This window comes from the organism of the source record quoted next, unplaced genomic scaffold (assembly GCF_019419815.1).
Source record: "Pyrus x bretschneideri cultivar Hongxiangsu unplaced genomic scaffold, Pyrus_bretschneideri_v1 Contig2, whole genome shotgun sequence".
NCBI classification, from domain to species: domain Eukaryota; kingdom Viridiplantae; phylum Streptophyta; class Magnoliopsida; order Rosales; family Rosaceae; genus Pyrus; species Pyrus x bretschneideri.
In genome coordinates this window covers 13307452-13322400 of record NW_025999501.1, presented here as the reverse complement: position 1 = coordinate 13322400, position 14949 = coordinate 13307452, and the positions used below count along the sequence as shown (strand labels likewise).

Below are 14949 nucleotides of genomic sequence, written 5' to 3'. Positions count from 1 at the left end.
CTCAATATGCTTCCAAACCTTGGTTTAACAAGAAGAACACAAGAGAGGCATGTAAAATATGTAGGAATATACACTATGGTGAATGCAGATTTAAGGGAAAGCCAAAGTGTCACAATTGTGGCAGATTTAATCACTTTGCTAGAGATTGCAGAAGTAAACCAGTTCAATAAGCTCAAGTGGCACAACGAATGGATAAGGAAACCTCTATGTTCTTTGCTTGTAATTCTGTTGCAATATTCAAAAGTGAGCATGTTTGGTATATTGATAGTGGATGTAGCAATCACATGACTTCACATGAGTCTATGTTGATTAATCTAGACAAAAGTGTTTCAAAAAGAACCAAAATGGGGAATGGACAGATTGTTCAAGCTAGTGCAAAAAGAACCTTAGTGATTGAAACCAAAAATGGTACTAAACACATTAAAGAAGTAATTCTAGTGCCAAGACTGGATGAAAATCTTCTAAGTGTGGGGCAAATGATGTAGCATGGTTATTTCTTATTATTTGGAGATAACTAGATTGTAATCTTTGAAGATAGAAGTTTGAAGAGTCATGTTGTTACATTGCAAATGATTGGTAATAGGTGATTTCCACTACTTATGGAGGATATGAATGGTTCTGTACTAAAGGCTAGTATTGAAGGTGATACTTAGGAATGTCACAAACGGCTGGGGTATTTGAACTTTAACAGCTTACAATTATTGTCTGATAAAGAAATGGTGATGGGTCTACCCAAACTCAAGAAATCAACTGGTGTTTGTGAATGGTGTATCGCTGGAAAACAACATATAGATGCATTCAGTAAAGAATTGACTCGGAGAGCAAGTAAGCCTCTATAACTTATTCACTCAGATGTGTATGGACCAATGCAAGTCACAACATTTGGAGGGAACAAATATTTCTTGACATTCATTGATGATGCCACCAGAATGTGTTGGGTTTATCTTCTAAATCACAAATCAGAAGTGTTCAAAATGTTCAAGAAATTAAAAGCCATGGTTGAATTGCAAAGTGGCTACAAAATTCTAAAGTTAAGAAATGACAAAGGTGGAGAGTACAACCTTCATGCGTTTATTCAATTCTATGAAGACTTAGGGCTTGAGAGACAGTTAATTGTGGCCTATTCTCCACAGCAAAATGGTGTTGCTGAGAGGAAGAACAGAACCATTGTTGAACTGGCTAAAAGTATGCTTCATGACAAACATTTACCCTATGAGTTCTGGGAAGAAGCTGTTAACACAATTCTGTACTTACTCAATAGGTGTCTAACCAAGGTTGTGGAACACATAACTCCATTTAAAGCTTTCAGTGGTAGGAAGCCAGGCATTCAGCATGTTTGGGTGTATCTATTATGGTCACTTATCTGGACAATTAAGATAGAAACTTGATAAATCCTCTATGAAAAGTATCTTTGTTGGATATAGGAAGATGGAGAAAGGATACAGAATCTACAACTTAAGTACCAAGAAGATATTTTTGTCTAAAAGTGTTGTATTCGATGAAAAGGGTACTTGGAGTTGGAATGCAGAAAATGGTGAGAAACTATCATTTTCTGTCAACTTGAATTTATCTGAGATTGATCCATTACCACTGAGAGATGACATTCAACTAGAAGGGAGTGACTGTGTTACTCAAAGGGTCACTGATTCTCAAACTAAAAGTGGTGAATCTAGTTCTGCTAAGACCACACCAGCTAAAGAAAAGTCACTAAGTGAAATATATGCTACATGCAATGTTAGCATGATTGAAGCAGAATGCTACACTGATGCAGCAACTAATGTATCTTGGAAAAAGCAATGAATGCTTAAATACAGATGATAGAGAAAAATAAGACCTGGGAATTGGTTGATAGACCATCATGCATACTTATTGTTAGAGTGAAGTGGATATACAAGACCAAATTGAATCTGGATGGACAATTCAGAAGCACAAGGTAATACTTGTTGCCAAAGGTTATGCACAGAAGCCTAGTGTTGATTTCAATGAAATATTTGCTCCTGTTACAAGATTGGATACCATTAGGATTCTCATTGCCTTAGCAGCTCAAAAGAAGTGGAAGTTATTTCAACTTGATGTGAAATCAACTTTTGTTAATGGAGTGTTACAAGAGGAAGTTTACATTGATCAACCTGAGGGATTTGTAGTGCAGGGTGCAGAAGACAAAGTCTATAAACTGAGGAAGGCCTTGTATAGGTTAAAGCAAGCCCCAAGGGCATGGTATGAAGAAATTGATACTCATTTGCACAATTGTGGATTCACTAGAAGTCCAAGTGAGGCAAGCTTGTATATGAAGTCAAGGGGAGAAAGTGAAAGCATCATTGTCCATATCTACGTAGATGACATTATCTACACAGGTAGCATCACTGAGTTGTTAGAAGAGTTCAAGTTTGACATGATGAACATATATGAAATGACAGACTTGGAACTGTTATATCACTTTCTTGGCTTGGGAATATTACAATCTGCATTTGGGATCTTCATTAATCAAAGAAAATATGCAGTGACTTTGCTGCAAAAATTTGGATTAAAGGAGTTAGCAATCTATTGGTCGTGAGTGTCAAGCTTAAGAAAGATGATGAATGTGAGAAAATAGATGAGAATATACACAGGAAAATTGGTTGGGATTCTGTTGTACTTAACTGCAACATGAACAGACATTATGTTTACAGCTAGCCTACTTGCTAGATTCATGCATAGACCATCAAAAAAGCATTTGGGAGCAACAAAGAAGGTTCTCAGATATATACAAGGCACATTAGACCATGGGATTAAGTTTGAGAAAGGCAAAGAATCCATTCTCATAGGCTATTGTGACAGTGATTGGAGTGGGGATGAAACTAATATGAAAAGCACATCTAGATATGCTTTCTCTTTTGGAAGTGGAGTTTTCTTTTGGGCCTCGGTTAAACAACATAGTGTTGCTCTGTCAATAGATGAAGCTGAGTACATGAGTGCAACTGAAGCAACCACTCAAGTTGTGTGGTTGAGGTTTGTGCTTCAAGATTTTGTTAAAGAACAAACTGAAGCTACTCCTCTTTACTGTGACAATACATTTACCATTGCTATGACAAGAGATCATATGTTCCATAAAAAAACAAAGCACATTGGAAGAAGATATCATTACATTCGAGAAGTATTGCAGTCAAACATCATAAAGCTAATCTATTGCCACTTTGAAGATCAACTTGCAGATATTTTCACCAAGGTCCTGCCAAAAGATCGATTATACACACTCAGAGAGAAGCTTGGAGTTAAACTAGCTACTAGCTTAGAAGGGAGTGTTGGAGCATAAGCATGGCAGCTGGATCAAGCATTCAAGGTTGTTGCAATATGAAAGAAGAAGAAGCTCGAAAATGTCTAAGCGTTGTTCTTAGCTAAGTTTATATATTTGTAATAAACGGTCAAGATTATATCATCTCAATGGTGTATAACTTGACATGTGTCTAGTTTGTTATATGTTAAGTGAAACCATGTGAGTTGTACGTGATCATAGTCACGATGCTTTGGTGGGTTGGAAACAGCTATATAGTTGGTTTGTAGCCGAGTTTTAAGCAACGAATCCAATGTAGATTCAGGGAGCAACATACGTTGCTCCTTCTTCCCCAAAAGTTCATCTCTGATATTCAAGCTTTGAATCCATTTCAATTACTTGTTGAATTGATTACAATGACATAGAGAAATTTAGCTCAAAAGCAGCTCAAACACTAACAATTTACACACAAAGTTAAGATGATTAGAGTCAATAAATCCCGGAGGCTGCGACATGTACACCTTCTCCATAAGAGAACCATGAAGGAACGCACCTTTAACGTCTAGTTGATGAAGAGATCACCCGAAAGAAACTGCAAGACTTAGAACTGTCCGAATTGTACGTAGTTGGCTTGACAACGGGGTTGAAGGTCTCGGAAAAATCAACCCAGCTTGCTGATGAAACCCCTTGGCGACGAGTCGCACATTATATCGTTCATTCGAACCATCGGACTTAACGCTTTAACTTGAAAACCCATTTACACCCCCACGATATTGGTGTGACGGTTAGGAGGCACTAGAGTCCAGGTTTCTTTCTTGAGGAGAGCATTAAACTCATCTACCATGGCCTACTGCCACTGTGGAGAGCGAGAAGCTTGACTGAAATATGTCGGCTCTTGGTCACTGTCAGCTATAACAATGAAAGCAGTGGGAAGAGGATGACAGGAAGCAAAAAAAGAGCGCATCTTGGGTTTAAAAAGTCCGCATTTTGATCGAGTTTGTGGACCATGGTGAGGAGGCGGTGCATGAAGAGGCACCATTGCTACATGTGGGTCAAAATTAACCTGCGGGAGTGCAGTAGCAACATCAAAGGCTGCACGCTGAAAGGTGTCGGACTGTGAGGCTGCAACGGGAGGAACTACAGCAGCAGGAGTGGCAGCTTGTAGTTGAGGCTGAAAGGTGTCATGCTGTGGGGCTGCAACGTGAGGAACTGCAGCAGCGGCGGTAACATGCGGGACAAAAACAAATTCAGATTCCCTAGCCTCACGAATGCTGAGCTGCTCTTAAGGAAACATGTCTTCATTGAAAATAACATGCCGAGATATGTAAACTCGGCCAGTGGATGCGTGTAGGCAGTGATACACCTTGTACTGAGCACTGTATCCAATAAAAACACAAGACAAAGATCTAGGTTGCAACTTGTTAGTTACGTAATCACCAAGAAATGGAAAGCAAGTGAAACGAAAAACACGAACTGCCAAATAACCACAAGTACGACCAAATAAATATTGGTAAGGCGACTTCCTATTAAGTACAGAGGTGGGAAATCGATTAAAGATATAGACCGCAATGGTGAGAGCCTTATCCCAGAGATTGTGGGGAAGCTTGGCCGTGAGTAATAAAGTGCGACCAATCTTTGAAATATGATGATGCTTGCGTCTGGCAAGACCATTCTGCTAGGGTGTATGTGGACATGAAAAACGATGGTGAATCCCTTTTGTGCACACAACTGATGAAACGACAAATTATCAAATTCTTTACCCTCGTCACTTTGAAATTGTTTAATAGTTGTAGAAAATTGTGTTTGAACAAAGTTCACAAAATTACTAAAATGATTAAAGACTTTGGATTTATATCACATGAGAAAAATCCATGAATAACGCTAATAATCATCCGTAAATGAAACATAATAACGAAACGCGGAGATAGATGCTACGGGAGACATCCAAACATTGGAATGAATTAAATCAAATGGAGAAGTAGAATAGTGTTCAGACCAATTTAACGATAAGCAATGGGACTTAGCCAACGCCGATTATTACAAAATTCCTTATTTGAAACTGAAAAATTAGACCCTAAAAAATTCCCAGAAGCTAAAACACTAAGTACGTGAGGAGATGGATGCCCAAGACGGCAATGCCATAAAGAGGGCGATGCAAAGGCATTCTTTGAAGAAGTCCTAGAAGCACGACCAAGTTTAATTAGATAGAGTCCATCCTCGCATGGGGCCCTGAAAAAAGGACAACTCTCGTTTTTAAATCACGAATAACAAATCCCCAAGGACAAAAAAAAATGTCAAACTAACCAAATTATCCCGAGTAAACTTAGCAATAGACCACAAACTTTTACATGTGCCAGGAACTTGCAAAACATTAGACAGATGAAAATTAAAAGACCCAGACGCAAAGGACAAATTACCATTGTGCGGGAGTTTCACCATTACCAACCATAACTTGATCCGTGGAACCATACCCAGTGGGACCAGTCAGGGAACGAGCATTCATGTATTGCGTTGCACTCGTGTCCGGAAGCCAAGGCGCATCAAAGGTTGAGCAAGGTGCATACCAGCAAATGCACGGGATAACTCATTGTCAGGACGAAGGGTCTGCGGGCAATTTGTAGCCAGATGGCCTTGTTGAAGGCAAATCCAGCAAGACCCACGAGAATTGGGTGATGACCTAAGGAGTCCAGAAGCTACAGAAAGCCCTCGATGAGGGCCCCCTATTATTGTTGTTGTTATTATGGCCATACCCTTGATTTGGTGCATTGCGACCACCAAAGTTGCCACGATTTCCATGTAGAGCAGTACCTCCACCACCATACTACCGCTGGTGTTGTCCCCTATTGGCACGATTTCCAGACCCTCCACCACCATTGGTGTGCACAAAGTAAAAAGCCTAAGGTGCAGAAGAGACACCCTGAGTCACGGGCAATTGTGACTCAAAGAAAAGAAGACGATAGTGCAATTCATTTAGCGGAGGAAAATTAGTCAGGATAACAAGAAGTACGCTATACTCTGGTCCCAAACCAAAAAGCACATACGAAACCAGATCTTCATTGGCAACAGGCTGCCCAATCGAAGCCAAGTGATCAGCAAGATTCTTTGCCTGTCCAAGATATTTAGCAATCGGTTTTGTCCCTTTTTATAGTGAGATCAACTCAAAAAGATAATGAGTGGCATTGGTAAGAGAGTGCTGCGACAAATTATAGCGAAGGTGCTCCTAAATTTCACGAGAAGTAGATAGCCCAACAGTCAACGAAAGAACGAGCTCACTAAGAGTTGCTTGAAGCATACCAACGAACGTCTGATCAGTTTGATACCATATAAGGTATTCCAGATTAGGCGTTGAAGAGGCCATAAAAGAAGGAGGAACAACCGAGGAGTTAGACTCCGGAGAAGCAGCAGCAGTAGACGTGGCATGAGCAGGAGGGGAAAAAACAGGAGTGGGGCACTCATAAGAACCATCAATACAACGCCAGAAATTCTGACCAAAACGGCTTGACTTGATACTCCCCCATTGGAGATAGTTCGTCTCAAAAACCTTCACCGAGACTAGGGTATAAATATTAGGAATGGAAAAGGATGAAGAAGCCATGAGGATTGAAACAAAAAAAAAAAACAAAAAAGGTAAATTACATAAAACTACCTCAACTATTGGATCATTAACAGTTTCATACCTCATCTTTAAAAAGTCTCAATGTCATACCTTATCTTTGAATTTGTTGTAACATTATACATTCTATCAGTTGTCTGTCAATTCCTTTGTTAAATGCTTATGTGGTTGAGGCGAGGCCCACTTTTTATTAAAAATTAATAAAATATTATTAAAATAATAATTTACCCTTAAAAAAAAAATTGAAAAAAAAAAAAAAAACCCAGGTTGTTCCCCAACCCGCAAACCCCCAAACTCTCCCTCTCCTGACTCGCCTCGACATCACGTCGTCGATGCAGAGATCAAGAGCAACGGGTGTGCTGAGGAATTTTCTGTTTTTTTTATATATTTTTTATATTTAATTTTGTGTTTCTGGGGATAGATGAGAAGATTGGGGGAGTGGGATGAGTGTGGCCGGGGAGGGTGGGGGAAGACACGAGCTGGAAAAAAATTTGATGGGGATAAGGGGTGGGGTGATGGGTTTGTAGGGAGGGACGGAGATGAATTGAGGGAGGGGAGGAGATGAACGGAGGGAGGGGGAGTTGAAGAGGTGGCGGAGAAGGGGAAGAGGGGAAGGGGGAAGGGGAACAACTGGATTGGGTTTTTATTTTTTATTTTTTCAGGGTAAATTATTATTTTTTAATTTGTTAATAGAAAGTGAGTCCTGTCTCAAGCTACGTCAACATTTAATAGAAGAATTCACAGATAAAACTGTTAATGACCCAATTGTTGAGGTAGTTTTATGTAATTTATCCAAAAAAAAAAAACCTTATAGAAGGATCGACGGCTTGAATACGATGTGAAGTTTACGTATTCCATTAATCAACAATGTAAACTGTTACAATGTTTTATACAAAAGCTATCCTTTTCAGTACGTAGGAGTTCTAATATAACTATTATACACTTGAATTTCAAATAAACAATAGAATAATAAAACAATAAAATACATCTAATTATCCTTATCAACACAACCAAAACCCTAACCCTAGGAAATGGCGGAAGCTCTTTAGCCGGAACATTGGGCGGTGGCGAAGTATCTCAAATTTGAGAACTTGAGGAGTTGCTGAGCTCTGTACTATGAACAATTGAATAGCCAGCACCGTGGCTTTGGGCTAAAGCAAACTTTATGTGAAAGCCCAATTTTATTGTAATTACTAGAGGTGGCAAAGCCCATTTCACAAAATTCATGTTTTTATACTTTTTCTATTTTATTTTTATACAAGATCATCTAAACTACGGAGAGTAAACCTAGCATTCGTATCGTGTTTTTTGTGTTCGTGTTATTTTTGTATCATACTCGATATCTTAATGGGTCATGTAGTGTAACACCTAAGGGTGGGTTCAAAAAACCGAAAATCGAAAAAAAAACGACCGAACATCAAACCGAAAAAGAAAAAAAAGAACCAAACTGAACCTTATTGATTCGGTTTCAATTTTGGAGGTTAGGAAACTGAACCGAATCCCTTTACACTTTATGAATGTATAGCCATGATGTTTCTTTCGTGAAACTTTGTTGTCAAGTTTGAAACTAAGCCTAGAGCATTTTCAAGGAGCATACTTGGCTCAATTAGAAAGGATATTTCATTGCTTATATAGGAAAGTTTTGGAAGGCTTCGGAACTTGGAGAGCTTCTTCATTTGTTTGCTTTTTGAATGGATATAATGACCATTTTCTTTTGTAATTGAGGTTGTTGATAGAATATAATTGGTTTATATGACCTTGTATATGTATAACTGCCTTCCCACTTTCCCACTATCCCACTTTCCCCACTTTCTTATTATTAGTCCACCAATGGCATGCCTCTTTTCTAGATTCCATATTAAAAAAAAAAAAAAAAAAAAAAAAAAGAATCAAGTTTTATAAAAAATTTAAAAAAAAAGACTGAAACCGAACCAAACGAAAAGAAACCGAAAAAAATTGAAAGAAGGTTTTAGTTTTGGCAAAAAAACGGAACCGAATGAATCGGGACCCACCTCTAGTAACACACATTAAAGTAAACAGGTAATATGACCCGACCTGAAATCGACCCGTTAATATTATCAGGTAATATGACCCGACCCCTTACCTGTTAAGGAAAAAATATCTTAAATCAATAAATAATGAAAATGAAAAACATAATTTGACTAGAAAAAAATTGAAAACATAATACTAAATTAGTATATGTATAGGGGTGTGCTATCCACTCACCCTATTTTACATTTCACACACCTCTTGATAATTTTTGTCCATTGATCTTCTTCAATTCATCCGATCTGACGACTGAAAATTAAAAAGGTATGTGAGAAGTAAAATGGAGTATGTGGATATCACACCCATATGTATACCACACTGTCACATAAATATTACTTCAAAACATAAAAACAACATTTGTCTTTTAAGTATTACATACCCCAAAATAAGAGTCTAATGAAAAAACATTTGTACATTACTACAAAATACCAAATGTTCAAGGAGATGCAAATTGAAAAGAGTTGCGTTTCAAGGTTGAGGAAACCTTGCACGTTTTTGACAATAAAACCCTTCAATTATTATTATTATTAAGAAATGAAGATGATTCAAAACTATTATAATAATTTACAGGAGAAGGGAATTTCGTATCCTGGCCGCATGAGTAAAATTAGCGGAGGGAAATTCAAACTTGATTGTAGAGGGATTCACACAACTCTACCTAACTTAGCCATGCCCAAGTATGTCATACATTTTTTTGAACAAACGATATTATTTACACTAAGAGAGAGGGGGTGGGCTGTGGTTCAAGCTCCCCTTTGCGCGAGAATCGAACATAAAATCTCTCACTTACAAATGAAGAGGAATACTGTTAAACCTTAGTACTAAATGGCAAGTATGTCATACATTATCAAGGCAAACTTGATGAGTCTAATATCTACAAAAATAAATAAATTGGAAAATATGTACCAACAAAATTGTTCACAATTTTTATTAGAAAATTGAATTTAAGGGTAACTAAACGTTTAATAAAGGGCCACCAAATCACGGTTTATTACCGCTCATTGTCGTTTTAGCATCCATTAATTTTAATTTTTTTAGATAAAATTCCCAACAAGTTCTACTTGTGAATATGTCCATACTTTTTTTCTTAAAAATGTTAGAGAGTATAAAGTTTCAAATCAGTACCTAAGCATATGAACAAAAACTACTTTGATAACCAAATGGGAAATTTTATTTAAATTCATTTAACTTATTTCTACACCCAAGTTAATCTTTGCATCCTTTAATTTTTAACTAAACTATTAATATTTCTGTAAGCTCAAATTTAATGCCTAATATACCCCCATAAACCCAATTCAATATGTGGATTTATTTTTACACTCATTTGATTTTTAGAAGCTAAATTTCATGTGTTTAGACCTATGTTCTTTGCATGGTTTTCCACAACACAAAAGCTAATAATTCAATTGTTACCTGCAGAATATGCCTGCATGCTAAAAATCACTACGACAAGCAATGTGTATAGTTATGAGGTTGTCCTTTTGGAGATCATAACGGGAAAAGACCACCTAAAAAAAAAAATAAATAGAAAAAAAAACAATGTAGCAATATTTTGGGTTCTAAATCCACAAAAAAATGGATATTAGCAATCAAGCACAATTCGGCTTACAAATTTGAAAATAACTTATATTCTTATGTCCTAGTATCGAGGAAACAACTAAGCAAGATAATGCAAAGGAATCATGGTTTTCGCTTCACAACCGCAAGAAATAGAGTTTGACTTCTCTCAATTGTTTGCCAATTCAACCAGTTACTGGGTCCCTTCACACTAGACATTTTTCATCGTTGGATGCTTTCGTTGTATTTGTTGAACAAAATTACAATAAAGTAACTTTTACACTCTAAAAAATTGAAATCAAACGAACAAAAAATTCATAAACTGAGTCATACCTTGGTTAGAGGATTCAAAACTTCAAAATCACCATCCATAAAAAAAAAAAAAAAAAACATATTTTTCTCTATGAGAGCTATTAGGGTTTTAGCCAGACTAAACATAGGATAAACAAAGAGTAATCGTAGGGCTTAATTATAGTGTTTGGTTTTATTGATAAATTTGAGTTTTATTATTAATTTCATTTTATACTTAATAGTAATTACGCAATAGGGTAAAATAGACAATTAACATTTAAAATTTAAGTTGGGTGTAAAAAGAGATTAAATAGGTTTAAATAAAATTTCCCTAACCAAAACAAACACCTTGTCCTTTTCTTCTCATAATGATTTTGCGGACTAGAATATCCACTGTCTTGGCACAATTTTTTTGTGAGCTTTTTAGTCAAAATGGTCCTGAGATTTGCATAACACATAACTTTGGTTTCTGAGATTTAAAATCAATAGAAGTGATCCCTGAGATTGTCCACCATCCATAATTTTGGTCATTGCATTAAAAAACTCTATTAAGTGGTCCCTGAGCTTTTTAATGGCATGACCAAAATGATGGATGATGGACAATCTCAAGGACCAAAGTTATATGTTATGCAAATCTCAGGGACCAAAATTATGTGTTTTGCAAATCTCAGGAACCAAAGTTTTGTGTTATACCCTCAACTTAACGGAGTTTTTTAACAAAATGACCAAAATAATGGATGGTGAACAATCTTAAAGACCACTTCTATTGATTTTAAATCTTAGGGACCAAAGTTATGTATTATGCAAATCAGAGACCATTTTGACTAAAAAGACCTTTTTTGTGTAAGGAAAAATGATTGTTAAGAAACAAAATGTCGTGATTGTAGGAATGTAATCTACGTTTTTGGGTCAACCCCAATCATAGCGTCAATTACTTCATAGCGTAGAATAGCTCCTTGTATCAGCTATATATGTATATCATGTACAGACAATTGATATCGAAAATATACAGAAATTTAATCCACCTTACATAAATAGATTTTGTCTATGTGGCTATATGGATGTTGCAGTACATATGTCTATGGCTATGAATTGAATTCCAGTATACTAGACGTAGCGTTACTCTTCAAAACACAATCCATACATAAGAAATATTTTTAGTGTATCCAAAACACGTAGCGTTACTCTTCATTCAGCGACCACCTGAGAGGAATGTGGACTCAGCAGCGTATGATGAATATGAAAACCCCTTGGCCATAGAAGACGAATATGACATAGCAAAATCATCAAAACCTTCATGGTGAGCAAAAGTCAATCCACTCGAAGAAAGCCCAAGAACTGACAGTTCTGGCATAGCAATGTCCCCCTCCAAATACTGCACGACTCGTCGCATGCTCGGCCTAGCCGAAGGCTCCGGGTGAGAGCACAGCAACCCTAGCTTCAATACCAACTCCACCTCCTCGGTTACGAACTCCGTCCCAATGTTTTTATCCTTTGCCTCGAGAATATTACTTCTGTTCCAACAAGAAAAAACCCAATCCACCAAGATCAAATCCTGCTCGGGACCTTGCGTTTCTATCGGTCTTCTTCCACAAGCAACTTCGAGCAAAAATGCCCCAAAAGCAAACACATCGGTGCTCACTGTGGCCCGTCCTGTTCTTGTATGTTCCGGAGCTAAATATCCGAGTGTTCCAACTATATGAGTAGTTTGAGGGTCTGTTCCATGGTCATATAGTCTTGAAAGCCCAAAATCCCCTAGCCTTGCATTCAATTCCCCATCTAACAACACATTGCTGGCCTTAACATCTCTGTGAATCACAACTTGCTCCCATCCTTCATGAAGATAAAACAACCCCGAAGCAATGCCTCGGATAACTCTAAACCTCTGGCTCCAATTGAGAGTGACCGCCGGTTGGTCATGGAGGTACTTGTCCAAGCTTCCATTAGCCATGTAGTCATACACCAAAAGCAGCTCCCCTTTTCTTCTGCAGTATCCCAAGAGTGGGACTAAATTTCGATGGCGAAGGCGGCCAATGCTCACGATTTCCGCCACAAACTCCTTCATCCCCTGCCTTGATTCATGTGAGACTCTTTTCACAGCAATCTCAATTTTTGTGGTGGGCAATATGCCTCTATACACTTTACCAAAACCCCCGGTTCCCAAAAGCTCCTTTTCTTTAAACCCTTTTGTTGCAATGTACAACTCTTTGTACTTAAACCTTTGAGGGCCATACTCAAGCTCCCAATCTTCGAGCAATTCTGCAAACTTACTCTTCCTTCTTATGACGTAAATTAAACAGTAAACTGCAAGCAAAATCAAACTCACAGATAAAATAGGCACACCAATTGTCAAAAGTTTCGACCTTCTTTTACCTCCTATCTGCGGCAACTTAGGAAGTTTCGACACAACAAGTTCTTGAGCCTGGCCATTGATTTTGAAGCTCCAACCCAATACATAATGAGATGTGAGGACTGAGCCGGTGGATGAAGAGAAGCCGACATACATTGTTTCGTTGAGTATTGGTGAAAGATCGAGATTCAAAGACAAAAGCGGAGTGTAGGGTTTATCAACATTGATTGGAGCCAAAGTGACATCGATTTGCTTCTTGGCGCCTTCATATTCCACCCAAACTTTCATCGGTTGACCGCTGATGAGAGTTAAATTACGAAATCTGCCATTATTATGATCATAGTATGCAGCTGGAGCAGCTTTCTTAGATTGCAAGCCGTTGATATCAATCCCAACATGGTTATCATCGATGTCATTGAACTCCTTGCTCTGAATGGTGTCGAGCTCTACGGCAAAGACATGGTTGGTATCATTTCCAGTGTTGGACTCGTTGAAAAGGCCGAGGTATTGGCTTGGAAGAGCGCCAGGAAGGCCTTTTGTTGGAGCAACCACGAAAGTGATTCCATGGCCGCTCAAACCTGCATATTCTGATCTGATGGCAAACACAAAAGTTGTAGAGAAGGAGAAAACCGTGCCGTTGGATGAGTTCTTGAAGGTTATGGAGTTGGGATAAAATGCATGGCCTTGGTTCTGCTTGGTCTCATTTGTAAGCCTCAAGAGGCCATTCGGTGTGACTCCTGCTATGCCGTCGAGGCGAAGATTAGCAGACTGGAAGCCATTGAAGGTGAAGTTAAGATCTTCAGCTGCTGCAATGGTTACTAGTGTGAGAATTACAAGCTTGAAAAGCATGGCTATTTTTCTTGTTTCTCTGCCAAACATTTTGTTTAGTTTTCACATATCCTTCATCACATGGTATGCATATTTTATATGTATGAAGTCTTCGACTATAGTCTACAGCCGACATTCGAGAAGAAATGTTAGTACAAAATTAAATAAGTCGTTTTCACGTAGAAAATACACTAAATTAATGGAGTGCTTGTAACAGTACGCAAGTGGTTCATCTCCGTTAGTGATTGGTTTTTCGATCCCATACATACCAATAACTCTCATACAAACAGATTTCAGTATCAGTTATCCATAGAAAACAAAGAAGTATATGGAATCTACTACCAGTAGACTTGGCAGCCTGGGCCTCGGAATATTGCATGGACTATATATAACTTCTCGTTTGTTGAGAGTCTCATACACCGGAGATTAATTAGTCCTCAATTCAGTTCTTTAGAGATCATAGTCGAATTTACTTAAGCCAAATAACCATACCTGCTCTCACATTTTCCAAACAAAGACTAATCGCGTGTTAGATATAGAAATAATGCCACATGTCATGCTGAAAAATAATAAAGTCCCACAGTGAATTTCCCAAATAAAATACAACTTATCTTAACAAGTTTGACTTTTTTGTAATTGTGATACAATTGAAGGGAGGGTGAAATCAAACTTAAATCATAAACAAATGTTTTTAATTAATTGAGACAAAGAATAAATTGAAGATGGATGGAAATTCAAAGGTCAAAAACCATAATTGTTATGGAACTACATGGGGTCCATTTGGCATCACGTTTTTGCGAATTTCTTTCTTATTTTATTTTCAATGATTGTGTGAAGCATGTTTGAATTTTTCATGAATCACTGGAGACGCTCCTTTTTTTTTTTTTTTTTTTTTTTTTGTTCTTCATTTGATTTCTTAGCCCAAATAGACTGTTGAATTTATGACACATCACTTAAATAACAAAGAAATACTACAATACTGTCAAAAGATCTACATAGTTTGTAGATACA

General features: G+C 37.6%; 1 protein-coding gene across 1 annotated transcript; it reads right to left on the bottom strand.

Moving 5' to 3' along the window:
• Positions 1–11765: 11765 nt before the first annotated feature.
• LOC103927214 (L-type lectin-domain containing receptor kinase IV.1-like) lies at positions 11766–13999 on the bottom strand. The gene has a single exon (XM_009336114.3). The coding sequence runs from the start codon at positions 13987–13989 to the stop codon at positions 11953–11955; it is 2037 nt and encodes a 678-aa protein (XP_009334389.2). The 5' UTR covers positions 13990–13999; the 3' UTR covers positions 11766–11952.
• Positions 14000–14949: the final 950 nt, after the last annotated feature.

Excerpts from the sequence above, each read along its gene's own strand:
- LOC103927214 (XM_009336114.3), bottom strand. The coding sequence starts at position 13,989 with ATGTTTGGCAGAGAAACAAGAAAAATAGCCATGCTTTTCAAGCTTGTA.